Below are 16819 nucleotides of genomic sequence, written 5' to 3'. Positions count from 1 at the left end.
AAAGCCCTAACTAGAAACCCTAACACTCGGGTCACCCTTGCTTTCCAAACACAACTTGGCTAGTGAGTTCTACTTTGTGCTTCATTTGAGATCTTCAATGCTCTTGATTTGTGTTGAATTTTTATTTTTCCACATTTGCTTCGCGTACGTGATCAGTTTGGCTGGGTATTAGTCCCTGTGACCTCCCCTTTTGGACCCTCGATTGATGGGGGTGATTGCATCCGATGTGTTCTTTCTGGGCTTTTCTTTCCTTTTTTGGAGATGGGTTTTAGCTTTGATTGGAGAACCGAATCGTGCTCATCATCCATCGTGATTTTAACTGAAGTAGCAATCAAACCGTATTGATGTCATGTTTTTAAAATCTAGATCGTTGCATGTTGGAACAACAAGCTCGATAAAGACACGAGCTTGTAATTTATGAGCTGAAATTGAGGTCATGGGACACTTGATGTCAGATTTAGCTTGTCGAGGGTGAAGCGTTGCGTTGCCTAGTCGTGTGGCTCCAACATTCTGCCAATTGAGGTCATGGGACACTTGCGTTCAGTGTTGTGTCGCCTAGGGTCAAGCAACATTGGTGTCGCGTCCCCTAGGTTTGGTGGTTGACCTCAGCAGCATATTGCCTAGGGTCGCACGACGTCGGCATTGGTCCTACTGTTGTGCCACTCGCTTGTGCTTTCACATGTACCTGCAAGTTCCTTCATTCTCCCTTTTTAATCTTTTTTCTCATTCTAAAAATTGCTTTGCAATACTTATTTTAGGTGTTTGCCACATACTATTTGCTTTTCATGAAAATCCTTGAAGTCAACCTCCTTTGCCAAAATGCAAAGTTTCTTAGAAGCTAGCGCTATCCCTTTATACCTATCCAATGCAATCTGCTGACCAACAACAGAGGAATCAACTAATTTTTCCTGTGTAGACCTCTTAATCTTTGAGACAATTCAAACGACATTTTCCTGAAGATACATATTATACTAGATTGAGCAAAACTTACTATCTTAGAATTTTAAAGTACAAAATATTGGCATCATTAATTGGATTAAGAGAGGCAACAGAGGCCCGTGTGATAAATTACATGGAGCAACTTGGAAGACCATGGCCATTTTAACAAGCATCCTCTTAATTTTTGGTTTAATGCACTCTGCATCACAAATCATAGAGAAACAACACATAAAAAAAAAAAAAAAATTCCTCAATCATGTTAGTAGCATGGTGCGAAACCCCTGTTTTATAATGATCTTGAATTCTAATTGAAGGAGCAGGCACTTGCAAATCTCTAGTGGAGGCCCAGAAAAGGAAAAAGAAAAGACATTGGAACTTATAGTCTCACCATAGTTAAGACCTTCTTCTCTTCTTTGTTAAACGTGATGAGCTTTCCCCTGCATACATTTCAAATAGATCATCTGCTTCCATGGTGTCTATTGAACTATCTTCTTCTGAATCACTCCTTGAAAACTTCAATTTGTTTCCATCGGCTGATGGTGCTGGGATCACCATCCTCAGAACATCCTCCTTTTGCTCGCATATTGGACAGAATCCACACTTCTTTATGCTTGCTTTTTCTGCCCAGAGGCAAACTTGGTAATGACTCCAATCATTTCGCAGATTTAGAAAAAGGTCTGGATGATAATGAAACCACACATGGTCAGATTCCATTGAATAAAAATTTTGTGCCAATTGACCCGCTGACCAGCCATTAACATATGTTAATGTTCCAACTGAACATGAAGCATCGACCACTTTTCCTTCCTTCGGGCCAAGAACAACACAGAGAGCTACTCCTTTGAACTTATCGTACAGCTCCTGAGGAATCATGAAAGATATGGACTTCCCTTCACAGGGGAGAATCCATTTAGGCATCTCTCTTCCAGGTAGGCAAATGTTGAGAAGATCCACCTTTGGTAGATCCTGTCACACAGATAGTACGCATATCAAGCATTTGCAGTTGACATATATATATATATACATATAGAGAGAGAGACCTCTAGTAACGACAAATCAGCCACATCAGCCATAGTGACCCCTCTGCGGGATAATTCACAACATGAAGTCAAGTTAACGGAAAGAGAGAGGTCGGGGCGACCCCCCAGATCTGGGAATTTTTGCAGAGATTTGCAACATCGGGCTGATAGGTCGGCATTTGGTGGAAGCTGAGGAATCTCTTCTAGTAGCTCGCATCTATCAACAGACAATTCGTACAAACTATGGTACTTGTTGATGCATGTCGGCAGATGAGTAAACTTGTTATCTAAAAGGTACAGGAACTTCAATGTGGGAAAACTGGAAAAACTCTCAAGGAAGTCTACTTCTGATAAATTGCAGCGGCTAAGTTCTAGGAACCTTAGATTTTGGAATTCCCCACGAGCATTGGGATCAGTTGAATCCTTCATGTTGTTTGGAAACGTGATTAAATTAGAGTAGTCAGGAAGATTCAAAAACTCTAGTTTTTTCAACTTATAAATGTGCCATGGAAGCCTTACGAGATTTTTGCAAAATGCTAAATTTATCCACTCCACAGAGACAAGATTTTCAATTGATGCAGGGAGTTCTTTAATAGCCGTCCTACGAAGATAAAGTCTTTTCAGATGTTCCATCTTTCCGTCAATATCTGGGAACTTCTCAAATTTAGAACAACCAGAGAGATTAAGGGTTTGAAGAGATTTAGTCCTCAGTGTGTTGGGAAAATTACTAAGATTAGAGCATGACTCTAGCGATAAAACTTCTAGCTTGACAAGATTTCCAACGGATGGGTGAACCTCCACCAAGCTCTCACACCCATTAAGAATCAATTTCTCCATATTTGGAGCCGATGACAGGTCGCAAATACTAACCAAGGACTTGCATTCACTGAAATTGATGGACTTCAGCTTTCCAAATTTCTGCAAAAACATACTAGTGAAGTCATTAAGCTCTGCAAAAAAAAAAAAAATTATAGCTATAAAAACGAAAAGCTAATCATCACAATGGCTTACATGAAAGTTGCCCCCTAATTTTCTGATATGACTTTTCGGGACATTGAGTCTCACAAGTTTATTTCGACTAGAGCCAAATTCTAGATTCGGGGCACTGGGCCATTCAAGCCATCTTAGCTCGCTAGGGAGACGTACTTGAGCTTGTGAAGAGATATGCACTCCAAGAAAAATGAGTATTCTCAACTTTTTCATATTTATGAAAGCATCAGGTCTGATGATTATTGCTTCTGGTGGGGGCAAGTCCACTACTATGGCTGCTGGTGGGGGCAAGTCCAATACTATGGCCTTTACTGCATCCGTCCCTATCCATAATGGAGCAAATTCGGTTGTTAGACAAAATTTTCAATAAAGATTTACGTTAGACCGTTCAAATTAGAGTAATGTAAACCGAAATGTAGCAAAACTAACATAAACAACTTTTACCGTATTATAACAAAAAACGTCCTCAACATCTTCCAAAAGCCATAATCTGCTGCGTTTCCCAGGATCATCACGACATGCTTGATTAACAATATCTTGACCCATCAACTGAATCAAATCATGCATTTGCAAGGTCTCGTCCTCATTTTTTATTAAGGATCTTTCGATGAGAATTTTTATTCCTATGATTGTGTCGAAATCACAGCTGTCAAGAACTTCCTTGATGTCCTTTATACTTTTCCCCTTAAAGAAACAAGCAATATCAAGGAAAATTTCCCTCTCATTCTCGTCCAATCCATCGAAACTTATCTTGAGAACTCGAATGATTTTTGATTCAGGAATTTTAGAGAGTTTATGCAACGTACTTTTCCATTCAGGTTCCTTTCTTCCACGTAGGAATGAGCCCAACACTTCCAAGGCTAATGGAAGGCCGCCGGCATAATGCAGTGCTCCATCAATGAGATCCCTTCTTATTTCTACTTTATTGCTGTTTGTAAAGGCATGCTTACCAAAAAGGTCTCGTGCTTCATTGTCTTCAAAAGTTTTAACTTCATACACATAATTTTTGTCATGAGAAGTTAATAAATGTCTATCTCTTGATGTAACAATGATTCTACTCCCTTTGCCAAACCAGTCGCCTTTTCCAGCTAATGCATTCAGTTGATCCATGTCATCAACATCATCGAGAACTAGGAGAACCTTCTTGCAACATAGTCTTTCCTATATCAAACTAATTCCTCCATTGACATCGTAGACCGTTAATTTTTTATGAAGTAAGATCTCAGATAGAAGTTGTTTTTGAAAAGAAACAAGACCATTGCTTTGGTTCGATTTTTCTCTAACTTGCGCCAAAAAACTAAAACCCCAAAATTGCGTCTGAATCGCATTATATAGGGCCTTAGCAATCGTCGTCTTTCCTATGCCGCCAGGTCCCCATAGACCTATCATCAAAACATCACTACCAGCTGACTCTGACAAACTTATCAGTTTTTGAACTTGGGATTCTAGACCGACTGGATACTTAGCAACATCCAAGTATCTTGGACTGAGACGAATTGATAATTCTTTGACGATGTCTTGTATGAGCTTCGCTTCATCTCTTTCATCTCTGATGAGCACTCAAAAGAAATAGAAACATGTTTTACCATTTCAAGCCATGGCAGGAATTCAACGTCTAACGTCTTTCATAAGAAGATTAACAAATAATAAAATGAAAAGAAATAACACACACCTGCGCCAACGTCTGCGGAAGGAAAATTACAAAGGCCTGAAGACACTAATTACTCGGGTCCTAGGAACCACACTACTTATCTAAGACAGAAATTTCTGCTAGCTTGAAATTTTGGTCTTTCAACTTTTGTGTCTACTGCGAATTCAAAGAACTCGATGCATCGTTTCGGCAATTCGAAGCTATACATACGATTTGATATCTAACAAACAATCACAAGCTAACAATCGCAAAGCACTGCATCACATTTGTGCGTTCCTGTCATCGAAGTCCCACCCAGACAAGTTACCGGCATCAAGGAGAGCCTTCTTCCATCTCTTCACTTTCTCTGAATCCTTCCCGAACTTGGACTCATGCTTATCCATAGCTCTCTTATAACTCTCTCTCCCCCCTCTCACTTCTCTCGGTTCCACTTTGAAAAACACTGGGAACACCATCAGGTCGTTTTGCTCCTTGCACTCCATGATTTTCAAGAGCTCTTCCAAACACCATGGTGAGGAGGCGTAGTTCTCAGAGAAGACAATGATCGCGATGCGAGATTCCTCGATCGCCCCCACGAGCGTCGGCGATATTTCCTCTCCTTTCCTAAGCTCCTCGCTATCCACAAAAGTGTATATTCCTTTCTGGTCCAGAGCCGCGTAGAGATGACTGAGGAAGCCGTGGCGGACATCTGTCCCTCTGAAACTGAGGAACACATGGTAATATCTTCTGATATTCGAAGAAGCAGCCATTAGAAGAGCAGATGGTATATGTGCTTCACTAGAATGCCAAGCTTCGGAACAGAGAGAGAGAGAGTCTTGCTACGAAAATCAAGGGCTTAAAGCTAAAGCAGAGTGGGCTTTGCTCTCGGAGATGCTAGGCGGCCTCTGACCCGGGGTTGCCCTTCCCCGATCGGCAGCGAAGTTGACGATCTCTTCCCTATGCCCCGGCTCTGGCTCTCGCTCGCTTCAAAGAAACAAGCGCTCTCAGGGTTTGGAGGGCGAGATCGACGTGATCGACCAACGAATCTGGAACGATGAAGAATTAGCCAAGGACTCAGAAGACGGAAGCGGCCACTAGAATTTATAAATCTGGCTGTGAGGTCTCGGGTCCGGCCCACGCGCAAGAACGTGCAAATCCACCTTTGAGGTATCAAGTCTAAGCGCTAGCGTCCTAGGCTTAGTCCTTGAGATAGAAGGATAATCACATTGAGACCAGCTGATGCAATGTCAAGCTCGACTCACACGTTTGATCGCGTGAAACTTCACTCAAGCTTAGCTTGATCGAGGATTGAATTTCTTGCTTGAACTCACCTAGAAAAGAAAATTGAAGTATTCAAAAGTTGTGCCTGGATTCAATTTTATTATGTTGAAATAAAAATGGACTGGGCTCGAAATTTCATATAAATAATTTATAAAAAGAATAACTCAATTAGACTTGTAAGACTATTGAGTCGAATACTAACAAGTTGAAGTTCGATATTATATTGCATATTCATGTTTAAGTTTCACCTAATCTCAATTTTGGTATATAATAAATATTATTTTTGTGAAATAAGGGACCCTCGCCCATGCCTAGTGAGGGGGTCATTGGCCCTCACCTTGTTGGCCATGTAAAAAAAATAAAAATTAAATTAAAAATTAAAAATTATCTACGTCAGTATTGACACATAAATTTTAGTTGACAAATCAAGCATAGATTCTTGTAAAATAGATTAACATGAATTTTAAAAAATTAAAAGAAAGAGAAGATGATAAAAAGGGCTCCAATGCAGTCATGATTGGAAGGGCCTAGTCCAATTTGCATGGCCCAAAGAAGTGGATGTTTGAATTCAAACACTATCGACTTCAACTCATTGCCAAATAAAGAAACCAGAAGAATAAGCACACAAAGCACAGAGAGCATCCAAAGCCCTGCCATTTTCTTCTCTTTCTCCCTCCCTCCCTCCCTCCCTCCCTCCCTCCCTCATGCGCTCGTTGAGGAAAAGTATTTGTATCCATGATAGCAATTTCCACTGAGCAAAATACCAATAAATTTATTGATACGACGTGTGAATTGAAATATCATGAGTCACGAATGGTTATAACTTATATCCATGCATCCAATGTATTTCATGATAGACTAATGTTATGGAAGGAGCTGGAAGGTATTAGACATCTGAACCATCTATCATGGGTCTGTGCAAGGGATTTTAATGAAATACTCTATTTTTGGGAGAAGGTGGAGAGGAAGATGGCTGAAAATTATTGGCTAGTCACATTTAGAAACTTCCTAAACAATTGTGATCTTATAGAAGTAGAAAGCAAGGGATGCGCCTTCACTTGGGATAATAATAAAGAAGGGGAGGAATTTGTCAAGAAGAAACAAGATAGAGTCTTATGCACGATTGAATGGATGGTGCTTTTTCCAGACACAGAAATCTTTGATTTATTTGCAGTAGGATCAAACCATAGTCCTTTTTTGCTGAGATTATTCCCACAACCAGTGAAAAAAGCAAAAGAATTCAAATTTGAAACATGGTGCTTAGAGGACAAGGAGTATGGAAATATTGTCAACGGGGTTTGGTTGTCTCCCAAGCGAGAGGGAGCTGATTTACTAACTAAATTCTGAAAAGTGTCCTAAATCCTTGCATCTTGGAGTAGGATAGAATTCTCAATACTCATACGAGAATTGAGACGCTAAAGCAGGAAATCCAAAATATAACAAACAACCTAGATATTCCCAAAGCAAAGAAAAGATAATGAAATCGAAAGAGGAAATTAGCTCACTGTGGAAAAGGGAAGAAATTTTTGGGACATACATTTGTGAATTAGTTGGTCGAAATGGGAAAATAAAAACTCCAAAATTTTCATGCAACAACCATTCAAAGGAGGCTGGGAAATGGAATCTCCATGCAAGCTAATACTAATGGGGAGTGGACGCGCGAACCTAGTACTCTAAAGTTATGACCAAAAAAAAAAAAAACCTAGTGCTCTAAAGCAAATGATGGTGGAATACTTTAAGAGTTTATATACGTTAGCAGGACAAAAAACTTCCAACCTATTATTGAACACATTTCAACTTTAGTGTTGAAAGATATTGATTGAAATTTGATAGCGGAGGTCACCATGTTGGAAATTTTAGAAAACGTACACCGGTTAGGAGCTCTCAAGGCCTTTGGTCCTAATAGTTTAAGTGGACAATTTTTCAAACACCACTGGGAGGACATTCAATAGGATGTTTTTTAGGAAGTAACTTTCTTTTAGAACACTGGTTGCTTAAACGCTAAAGAGGATAAAAGCCAAATTATACTTATCCCCAAAATACCCTACCTAGAAAAGCTGAAAAAGTTTTGTCCCATTAGCCCGTGGCCAATTAATTAAAATCATTACTTTAGGATATTATCTGCATGGAGCATAGTGCTTTTGTTAGTGGTTGTCAAATTCATGATTATATACTCATTGTTAAGGAGGTATTGCACTCTAAGAGTGCGTGCAAGCAATAAAAAGTTGCAAGCTGTGTTGAAACTTGATATTCAATAGGCGAATGATAAAATAGAATGAGACCTTTTAAAAGCACTTCGAGAGAATTATTTGACAAACAGACAGTGAAGGAAATTATTGTTATTACTTTTGGATATTATATGCATAGAGCATAGTGCTTTTGTTAGTGGGTATCCAATTCATGATAATATACTCATTGTTTAGGAGGTGTTGCACTCTCAGAGTGCGTGCAAGCAATAAGAAGTTGCAAGCTATGTTGAAACTTGATATGCAATAGGTGAATGATAAAATATAATGAGACTTTTTAGAAGCACTTCGAGGAAATTATTTGACAAACAGACAACGAAGGAAATTATTGTTATTCCTTTAAACTCTCACTTAAGGGAAGATAGATTAGTCTAGACAAACATTGAATATGGGACATACTCTATTAAAAGTGGAACGACAAAGTATTTACTATGAACGTCAAATAGCTCGAATCTTAGAGGATTACATACTAAAAACTAAAAATATGTGAGCTAATTGCAAATATCAAAAATGAAAATATACGCAATTCCTTTTTCCTATGTCATTTTCTCTCGTTTCTTCAAATTTTTTGACCCCTTGATGATATTTATGTGATAAATATTGTCAAGAAGTTATTGTCTAGAAAAAGGCCTTGGCCCAATCCTAACATGATTGAGGATTGCTTGAAGTCATTGATGTGCCTGTCACCGGTGTAAGATTCGAAATCAAGATTACTCTACTCTTGACATTTTTTTGGCCAAGTTATTTCCTAGCAATCAATTTTAGATAGGTTTTTCCAGCTGTGGTTGGGTGTCATTTTTTTCATATGGTTCCTCAAATGAAGTTCATTATTGCTTGGAAAGTGTTATGAAAAAGGAAATTATCTTCTTCTTTTTTTCTTTTCGTCTGCCGTTATTCACCCAAAATTTGAACTCGACGGCTGTGGATTTGCCGAGTGATCTCCTAACATGGGTTCCACTAGCAAGTAACTATCGCATTACAATTTAAGAGCGAACTAATATTTTATACAGCGAAAATGAAATCCCTTGACTTTTTTATTTCCCTAGATTTTGAAGAGTTTATTACAATTAACATAAAAATTCTTGTTTAAAAGTGTAGAAGTGCCCTAAAGATACTACTTAAGACGAGCAATATTAATGAACGCTTCATCAAAGCATTTCGTGATCGGGATTCGTTAAAATTTACTTCGGGCTTAGCTAAAACCAGATTCTGCATTCGAGAATTTGCCAAATATTCAAATAGAGTTACTTTTAAATTTCTCGAAAGAAAATCATCTGAATTAACCGCACCGATAAACTACAATAGCACATGATTAATTTCTTTGGCCACTTTAGAACTTAGAAAAGAAATAATAATAATAATAATAATAATAATAATAATAATAATAATAAGAATAATAATCATCATCATCATCATCATCATCATGCCGGCGGCAACAAATTTTTTTTTTTAAAAGTAGGAAAGAAAATTTTCATGAAATGTAAAGCGAATCCAGTCAAGAGAATTGCCCCATCGTTTCAGTCTTAAGAGGTCCATTTTGACCCGAGATTGTTTCAAATCGGGTCGGCCCAGGATTTCGCTCGTGAATTTGCCCAACATTGCTTTGCGCTTTGTTGGTTTTCGTGTGGCAATTTTGCAAAGGTAGAGTCATCCTTCGTTGTTAACTCAAAATAAATCACAACAATAAGGAAAGCTGATAAAACGGAATGATCCGATGTATAAATAGAGATTGGTACATCGCTTCGGGGTTTATTAATCATTTTCTATCGGTGGTGTTCCTCTTGCTCCCATTGTATAAAATGTGAATTGAAGTACAGACTTTTGATTAAAAAAAAAAGTATATACTCATCACAACCGAACCTCTTACGGAAGCTGTCAGGAAGCTGTTAGGTTTAGAGGTATTGCCAACTTAGGGCCACGAGTTTCCATTTACTCAGGTTCTTCCAAGCTTATACCTCGCACAACATCAGGCGTTCAAAATTTAAATTAATTTAGCCTATGTAAATTTTAACAAGGCAGTTGCCACTAATTTTTTTGGGATTCAGTTAGAAACCTAATAAGATATGAGAGAATATCTTATCATTTACGGAATGAGACATTCTAGACTAGGGGACTCCATTACATTAGCCTTAAGACTAACGTCATTTCGGTACCTAACTTGATCATATTAATTAAAGCCATAGCATTCTATCAAAAAATTCTAGGTTTTATTCGAACCATTATAAAACAAGGAAAATAACATCTAAGATATCAAAAAGCGCAACTGAGTATAATCATAATGAAAACATACAAGCATCCTAATATTGTCCCTAAAAAGAAAAAGGAAATCCAAACCAAAGAATCCTATTGTAAAGCTTTAAAGGCCGTCCAAATTTGGGTTTCAATTTCTAGGTGTTTCTAATTTTTTTCCTGATTTTTTCTGATTTTTTTAATAATTTTATGATTTTTTTAATGATTTTCGATTTTTTTTTTTTTTTTTTGTTTTCTGGATTTTCCTTTTTAACGATTTTCTGAATTTTATAAAATATTTTTTAATGATTTTCTGAATTTTTAAATTTTTATTAATTTAATATTTTTAAAATTTCTTAATGGTTTATATTTTTAATGACATTTTCGGATTTTTTTAAATTTTTTTAATGATTTTCTGAAAATTTTAATTTTTATTAATTTCCGAATTTTCTAATTTTTTATTATTTCCTAAAATGTTTTACCATATTCTGAATTTTAATTCTTTAAAAAAATTTTAGAATTTTTTAATTTTAATGACTTTCTTCGGATTTTTAAAATTTTTCATTATTATTATTATTATTATATTCAGGGAATGGGTTCGGACTTGTTTACCCGATCCGTATATCCGGATCCCACCCCCGTCCGATTAAAACTGGATTTTTTAATGTTTCGATTTTTTTAATTCTTTTATTTTTGTCTCTTGTTCTTTTTGTCTTTTTCTGCCTGCACTCCCTCTTCTTCCTCCAGACATTCTCTACCCGAACGCCATCTTCAACTTGCAACTCCATCTTTCGCGGCCATTTTTCTTTTTAACGAAACAAATACCATCGTTGATGAGTTTATCACCAGAACTTAGATCACCGCCGATCACTTATTCTGACTGACGTTGACCACCTCTGGCTGCCCGCTCCATCTATCGCAAAACTTAATAAAAACCATCCTACCTAATTCACACTTTTCACGGCAGCATCCCAACAAATTAACAAGCAAAAATACATTAGAATGAAGTGAGATGGGCTAACTAGTATGTCCCTGAAACGCTGACTTCGCTGGTGCGAGGGGATACTCTGACGAAAAGCTTTCCGGCCTTGGAGATACGCATGTACGTTGGACTCAAGCAAAGATTTTTCATCAAATCTCATAGAAACACAGAGAAAATGCTAGTATTAGATATGATTCAACAAAAAACAAAGCAAGTACGAATCGATCTTGAATTTAGACGGGACTTGACATTCGACCCTCTGTCAAGCATTTTGTCAAACATGCAATACGCAGATCTTTCAATGGTTTTCTGTTTTAATTATAACGAGATCCTCATGTTAGACGCAAATTGCGCAATCCCAAGATCTCCATAACCAGAACAAGAACGTAATTGAGTAGAAAGATTAACGCACCTGTTTTGGAATCCATTGAACTTAAAGCGGAAGCAGGAAAAAAGGATTACCCACATATATCAAGAGGATCCACGCATCAAGTCCTTCTCCTCTATTGCCCTCCGTATCACTGGCTCAATGAGGCGGCCCCCTCACGTGCAGCGTTAGGTAAACGCCCCCTTAGGTGAGGATACATGTGAGAATCAGGGTTAGAGGAGAGACTTGAGCACTATTTATAGAGTTTCCAGCCAGTCCCTCTCATTACGGGTCAGGCTCAACTCGGCCCACACTAGCCAGCCCATATTAGACTAATTAAGAAACATTCTATCTCACCTTAGACCAACCCTGTTTTACGATAGCCGTAAAAACAGTAAATTACAATATCAATTAATTTAGTCCACATTAGGAAAAACTCTTATATTCTCCCACTTGGACTATATTAATTGAAATCGTACTGTATGTGCGCACATTTGGTCCAGAGATAATTCTTAATAGTCAATCATATCCCATAAAATCTTAAACACCGAATCATGGCGGTAACTGCATGTATACACACAGAGCCTTCCATGGTCACGAATGTTCTCAACTTTATTGATATGGATTCAATATGGTAGTGTGGCAAATGGATAACATCTCTCATAGAGAGATCCCATTTGTTAGTCATCATTCTCTTAACTTTAGGCGTCACAAAAACTTGTGCCACTAGAGAATGCTTTATGGTTCCAATGAACCCACATATGTCTTGTCCTTATGGTTAACCTTTATTTATGTATCACAAGACATATGCACAAGGCTAATAACCGGATGCCTAGATGCCCCTAACCTTCACTCAAGGTTTATACAATCCCTTGAAACTTTATCAATATGTATTCAACATAATAACAACACATTCAAAATATTTTATTGAATGCAAAAGTTGATACATATCAAACCGTTACTAAGTGTAACGAACCACATGTGAACTTTATCAAAGTAAAGCCAAAATAACTCCCACTAAACAACAGTATCCGAAGATACTCCTAGGCCCATGTTAACAATATGTTACTAAAATATACATGGGCGTAGGCCTTTAGTTTGTGGATCTGCAACCACATCATCTGTGAAAATATGTTATATCATAAGTCACCTTTCTGTACCGTTTCTTTATGGTTAAAAATATCTGACCACCATATATTTAGACCCCTTGAGACCTCTGTAGTAAATAAATAATACTACAAATTTGTTATCTCAATACAACCGTATGGATCTATACATAAAGTTAAAACGATCAACTCCTTTAATGAGGTTCTGGAGCTTAAAAGCCCAAGTAACAGCCTAAAAGAATGTTACTAACACTGCTTACATAGTAGAAGATGACATAGAACTTTATTTATTGCACTTACTGCTAACATAAATATGTATTATGTTATTGATTGCATGTCATCAGAATAGCCAGCAAAGTTTACATTTAAATACCTTACTAACTGCAAGAATTGAACATGTCTATAAATTAGCATATAATCTCTTGTTTTCTTTAAGTACCTTTAAAATCTTCTTAGCAACAACCTAGTGATCACGTCATGGATTTGACTGATATCTTCCTAGAAGTCCCGTCACAAAGACGATATTTAGTCTAGTGCAAATTTGAGTATACATTATACTTTTAAGTGCACTGACACAAGGTACAACATTTAATTAGATTTTCTCAATATTAAGGACAATGTGATTGATTTAGTCCATCACCTTTAACAACAGGAGCAATTCCTGGCTTGCAATGATGTATATTAAATATTTTAAATATACAATCAGCAAATATCCTCTGAGAAAATCTAATATAATATGGAAAAAACAATCCTTACAGACCTCAGTACAAAGGATATAAGATGTCTCAAGGTCAAAACTTGTAAGCAAAACATCATGTACATAAAGTATGAGAAAAAATAAATTTCCTCCCACTGACCTTGCAGTATATTGAATTACTTTGTTCCCAATTGAACAAAATAACAACACTATGAAACTTTAAGAATATTGTCTGGAAACTTGCTTAAGACCATGAATTAGAACTTTTCAGTCTACATACAAGTTTACTTGAATCTGCTGCAAAATCATCCAGTTGCACTATATAGTTTTTGAATCTGTTTAACGTAACTCCAAATAAAAAAGAGTTATTAATGGCAAGTTCACTCTGAAATAATATTTAAAGAAATAATTATTTCTTCACTATAAACTATCCACCCCTCTTTCAGAGTGAAAACTGTAGTTATCAATTTGGCTTTAAATTCCACAATCTTTCTTTGAAATTCTTGTAATTTTGAATGCCAATTTGCAACTAATGAACTTGTAATCTTTAGACAAGTCAGTAAGTTTCCAAACATGTTTCATAGATTGCATATCGCATTTTATGGCATCTAATCACATACTTAATTGAGAATAAGAAACGACATTTATAAATATGTCATTACATCAACCATATAGTGGATATTGTAATCATGCTCTCACAAATAGACTATATAGTCTGATGGTATAACTGATCATCTTTCCTTAACAAATCTCCTTAATAAAGCTGCAACCACTTCATTCTGCACTTGAGAGGTTTAAGAAATTTCATTATAAACTATATCAAGAATAGTACATTAAACCTCAACAAGTTTAGTCTATGGTTACAGTAGATTCCATAATTATCTGTATAGGTAAAGACAAAAACATAGTAACCTCCATCATACTATTCTCTTTAATAATCTGAGAGCAGCTATCCTCTACAATTACGTCAATATTTAGAAACTTTAGAGTATGTGATTCTATAATTCTTTTACCTTCTTTAGGGTTATAAAATCAATACCCCTTTTGTATATGAAAAAATTGATTTCAAAATATCAGCCCACAAAAAACCAGATAAATTAGTCTTACTAATCATACTCATCACCATGTTCAATATGGTGCATTTATGCCTTTTGCCCAAATTTTTTTGTCAGAATTTTCAGGTATAGTAATTAAACTAGCACCCCAGAATCTATCAAGTATTTGACAAATGACCCTTTAAGCTATTTCGCATTGTCATACTTGCCAAAATACTCATTGCCATTGTTAAACCTAACAACCTTTTTAATCATATACGAGATGTATATGTCATTAGGATTTAAACACAATTTTTGCAGATGTGTCCTAATTTCAATGTCAGACAAGACATAATTTCAAGCAACTAAGGCTTCCTTTATCTTATAGCAGTGCAGTCCGCAGGCAAACCTCTTTTCAAGTGTTCCAGAATGGAACGCTTCATTGACAATAAGCAAATTCAGTTGCTCTTTACTCAAGTAACAAATCATATGTCCACAACTTAAAATTTGAAGCGGTAAAAAACCTCAATGATGACGGAATTACCATTTACAGAAAAGGTGACTGAAAAACAAGCAGTATATAATTAGCATCATGTGAGCATTGTGTAACTTGACGTACAAGTACACATCTAGAGAGTTACATGCAAAATCACATAATCACCTTTGGGCAGAATACATGACATGCAATTGTACACTCTCCACATGATAAGAGTTATGAGAATATGTTCCAATTCTTCGTAAATTCATCACCTTTGGGCATATGAATCACTAGAATCAGTCACTCCTCCACCACACTATCATGTATCCCTCCATGAACTAATACACAATCACCTCCTTTGGGAGTATGATTACACATTAGACCAGGAGACATCCCAATCATCATACGAGACCGAAATTTCTCAAACTCAATCAAGCGTGCCACTTTGGCGGTCACTACTCAATTGAATCATTGAAATTCTCTCATACCAAGGATATAAACTTTACTCCTCACATACACCATATACATGTGATTTTAACTTTAGTGATAGGGGCAGCATATCACCAAAATCACATAATCATGCTAATTACATTGCTTTATTCATTAATAAAAATTAATCATACATATATATATATATATATATATATATATATAGCGAACCTGTTTTGACAGATTCTAATGAGATCATTGATTACAGTAACACAAGAAACTTCTCATAACAGAGAATAAAACATCTCTTATGCACCCTGATTACATATTACCAGAACAACATAAAAAGAATACTGATCTAAAATATATTTCACAAATTAACATCAATAGTAATACAGGGTACACCAAATCAACAAGCACTATTGCTCATGAGTTTCATACGACAAAACATGACTCCAAGGCCAACATCTGATTTATTAGCCAATTTTAAGCAACAAATTATCATTGTAATTAACCAGTGACCTATTAATTGAGTCAAACCAGAGAACCAAATATCTAAAATTTAACAGTAGATATTATTGCTCTGCATAAATGTTGTCATACTCCTTAACCATAAAAAATATTCAACTTGATAGACATTAACAAGTGACCAGATGAGTTCATGTACAATATGCAGTAACTTAATTGACATGCATTACCCACATTCAGCAGATGTGTTAATCAGTACATCAGTTTGGTCACGAGTCCTTAAGTCGTCTATCATTCAAATATTACTAGTGTGTAAAGGAGTATACTTGAGTAACAAAAGTTTCATAATCTTTATTGTTTCTCATCATCTCAATACATAACTCAAATATAATCTCATATGAATTGTATCGCATTAAGCCAGCTTCAGTTCACAATAAAGTTTGATTTTTATTGATGAATCACACCTTTTTATTATGTGATAACATACTGCTAACCCATCACCTGTATTTCCAAAATCACAGAAAATACAAGAAAAATACGCAAAAATACACTAAAAACACACGTATTTAGGGTTCCGCATGTATTTTCACATCCATAAAACCATCAAACATATAAAATAAATATACCATAAGATAGGAAAACATCATACGAGTTCAACGCCGTCAGACACGCGCCGATCCGACGCTCCACGCACCCTCACGCGCCTCCCGAGAGCGTGGCGCGTGGATCTCACGCGCGGCGCGCGTTCGACGCCCAGGCGGCGCGTGACCGTGCGAGAGGGCGCGTGCGGACTCTTCTGGCGACGCGCCGCCGACCTTCTTGCTCGTCTCATCGAGCCCAGTCCAAATTTGTGATTTAATTTAATTTTTATTGAACAAAAGGTCTCGAAAATCGCAAATTAGGGCAAGATCCGCACTAATTAGG

At 36.7% G+C, this 16819-nt stretch overlaps 2 protein-coding genes across 2 annotated transcripts in view; both read right to left on the bottom strand.

The window, feature by feature from the left end:
• LOC104445161 (disease resistance protein RPV1) overlaps positions 1 to 16819 on the bottom strand; it is a 60104-nt gene that overhangs the window by 14548 nt on the left and 28737 nt on the right. The gene's annotated exons all lie outside the window — the stretch shown is intronic.
• LOC104445165 (TMV resistance protein N) lies at positions 4648 to 5665 on the bottom strand. Its single transcript, XM_039299361.1, has one exon. The coding sequence runs from the start codon at positions 5346 to 5348 to the stop codon at positions 4860 to 4862; it is 489 nt and encodes a 162-aa protein (XP_039155295.1). The 5' UTR covers positions 5349 to 5665; the 3' UTR covers positions 4648 to 4859.

This window comes from Eucalyptus grandis, chromosome 8 (assembly GCF_016545825.1).
Source record: "Eucalyptus grandis isolate ANBG69807.140 chromosome 8, ASM1654582v1, whole genome shotgun sequence".
Lineage (NCBI taxonomy): Eukaryota > Viridiplantae > Streptophyta > Magnoliopsida > Myrtales > Myrtaceae > Eucalyptus > Eucalyptus grandis.
The sequence above is the reverse complement of the archived record's forward strand: the minus strand, read 5'-3'. Positions and strand labels throughout refer to the sequence as shown.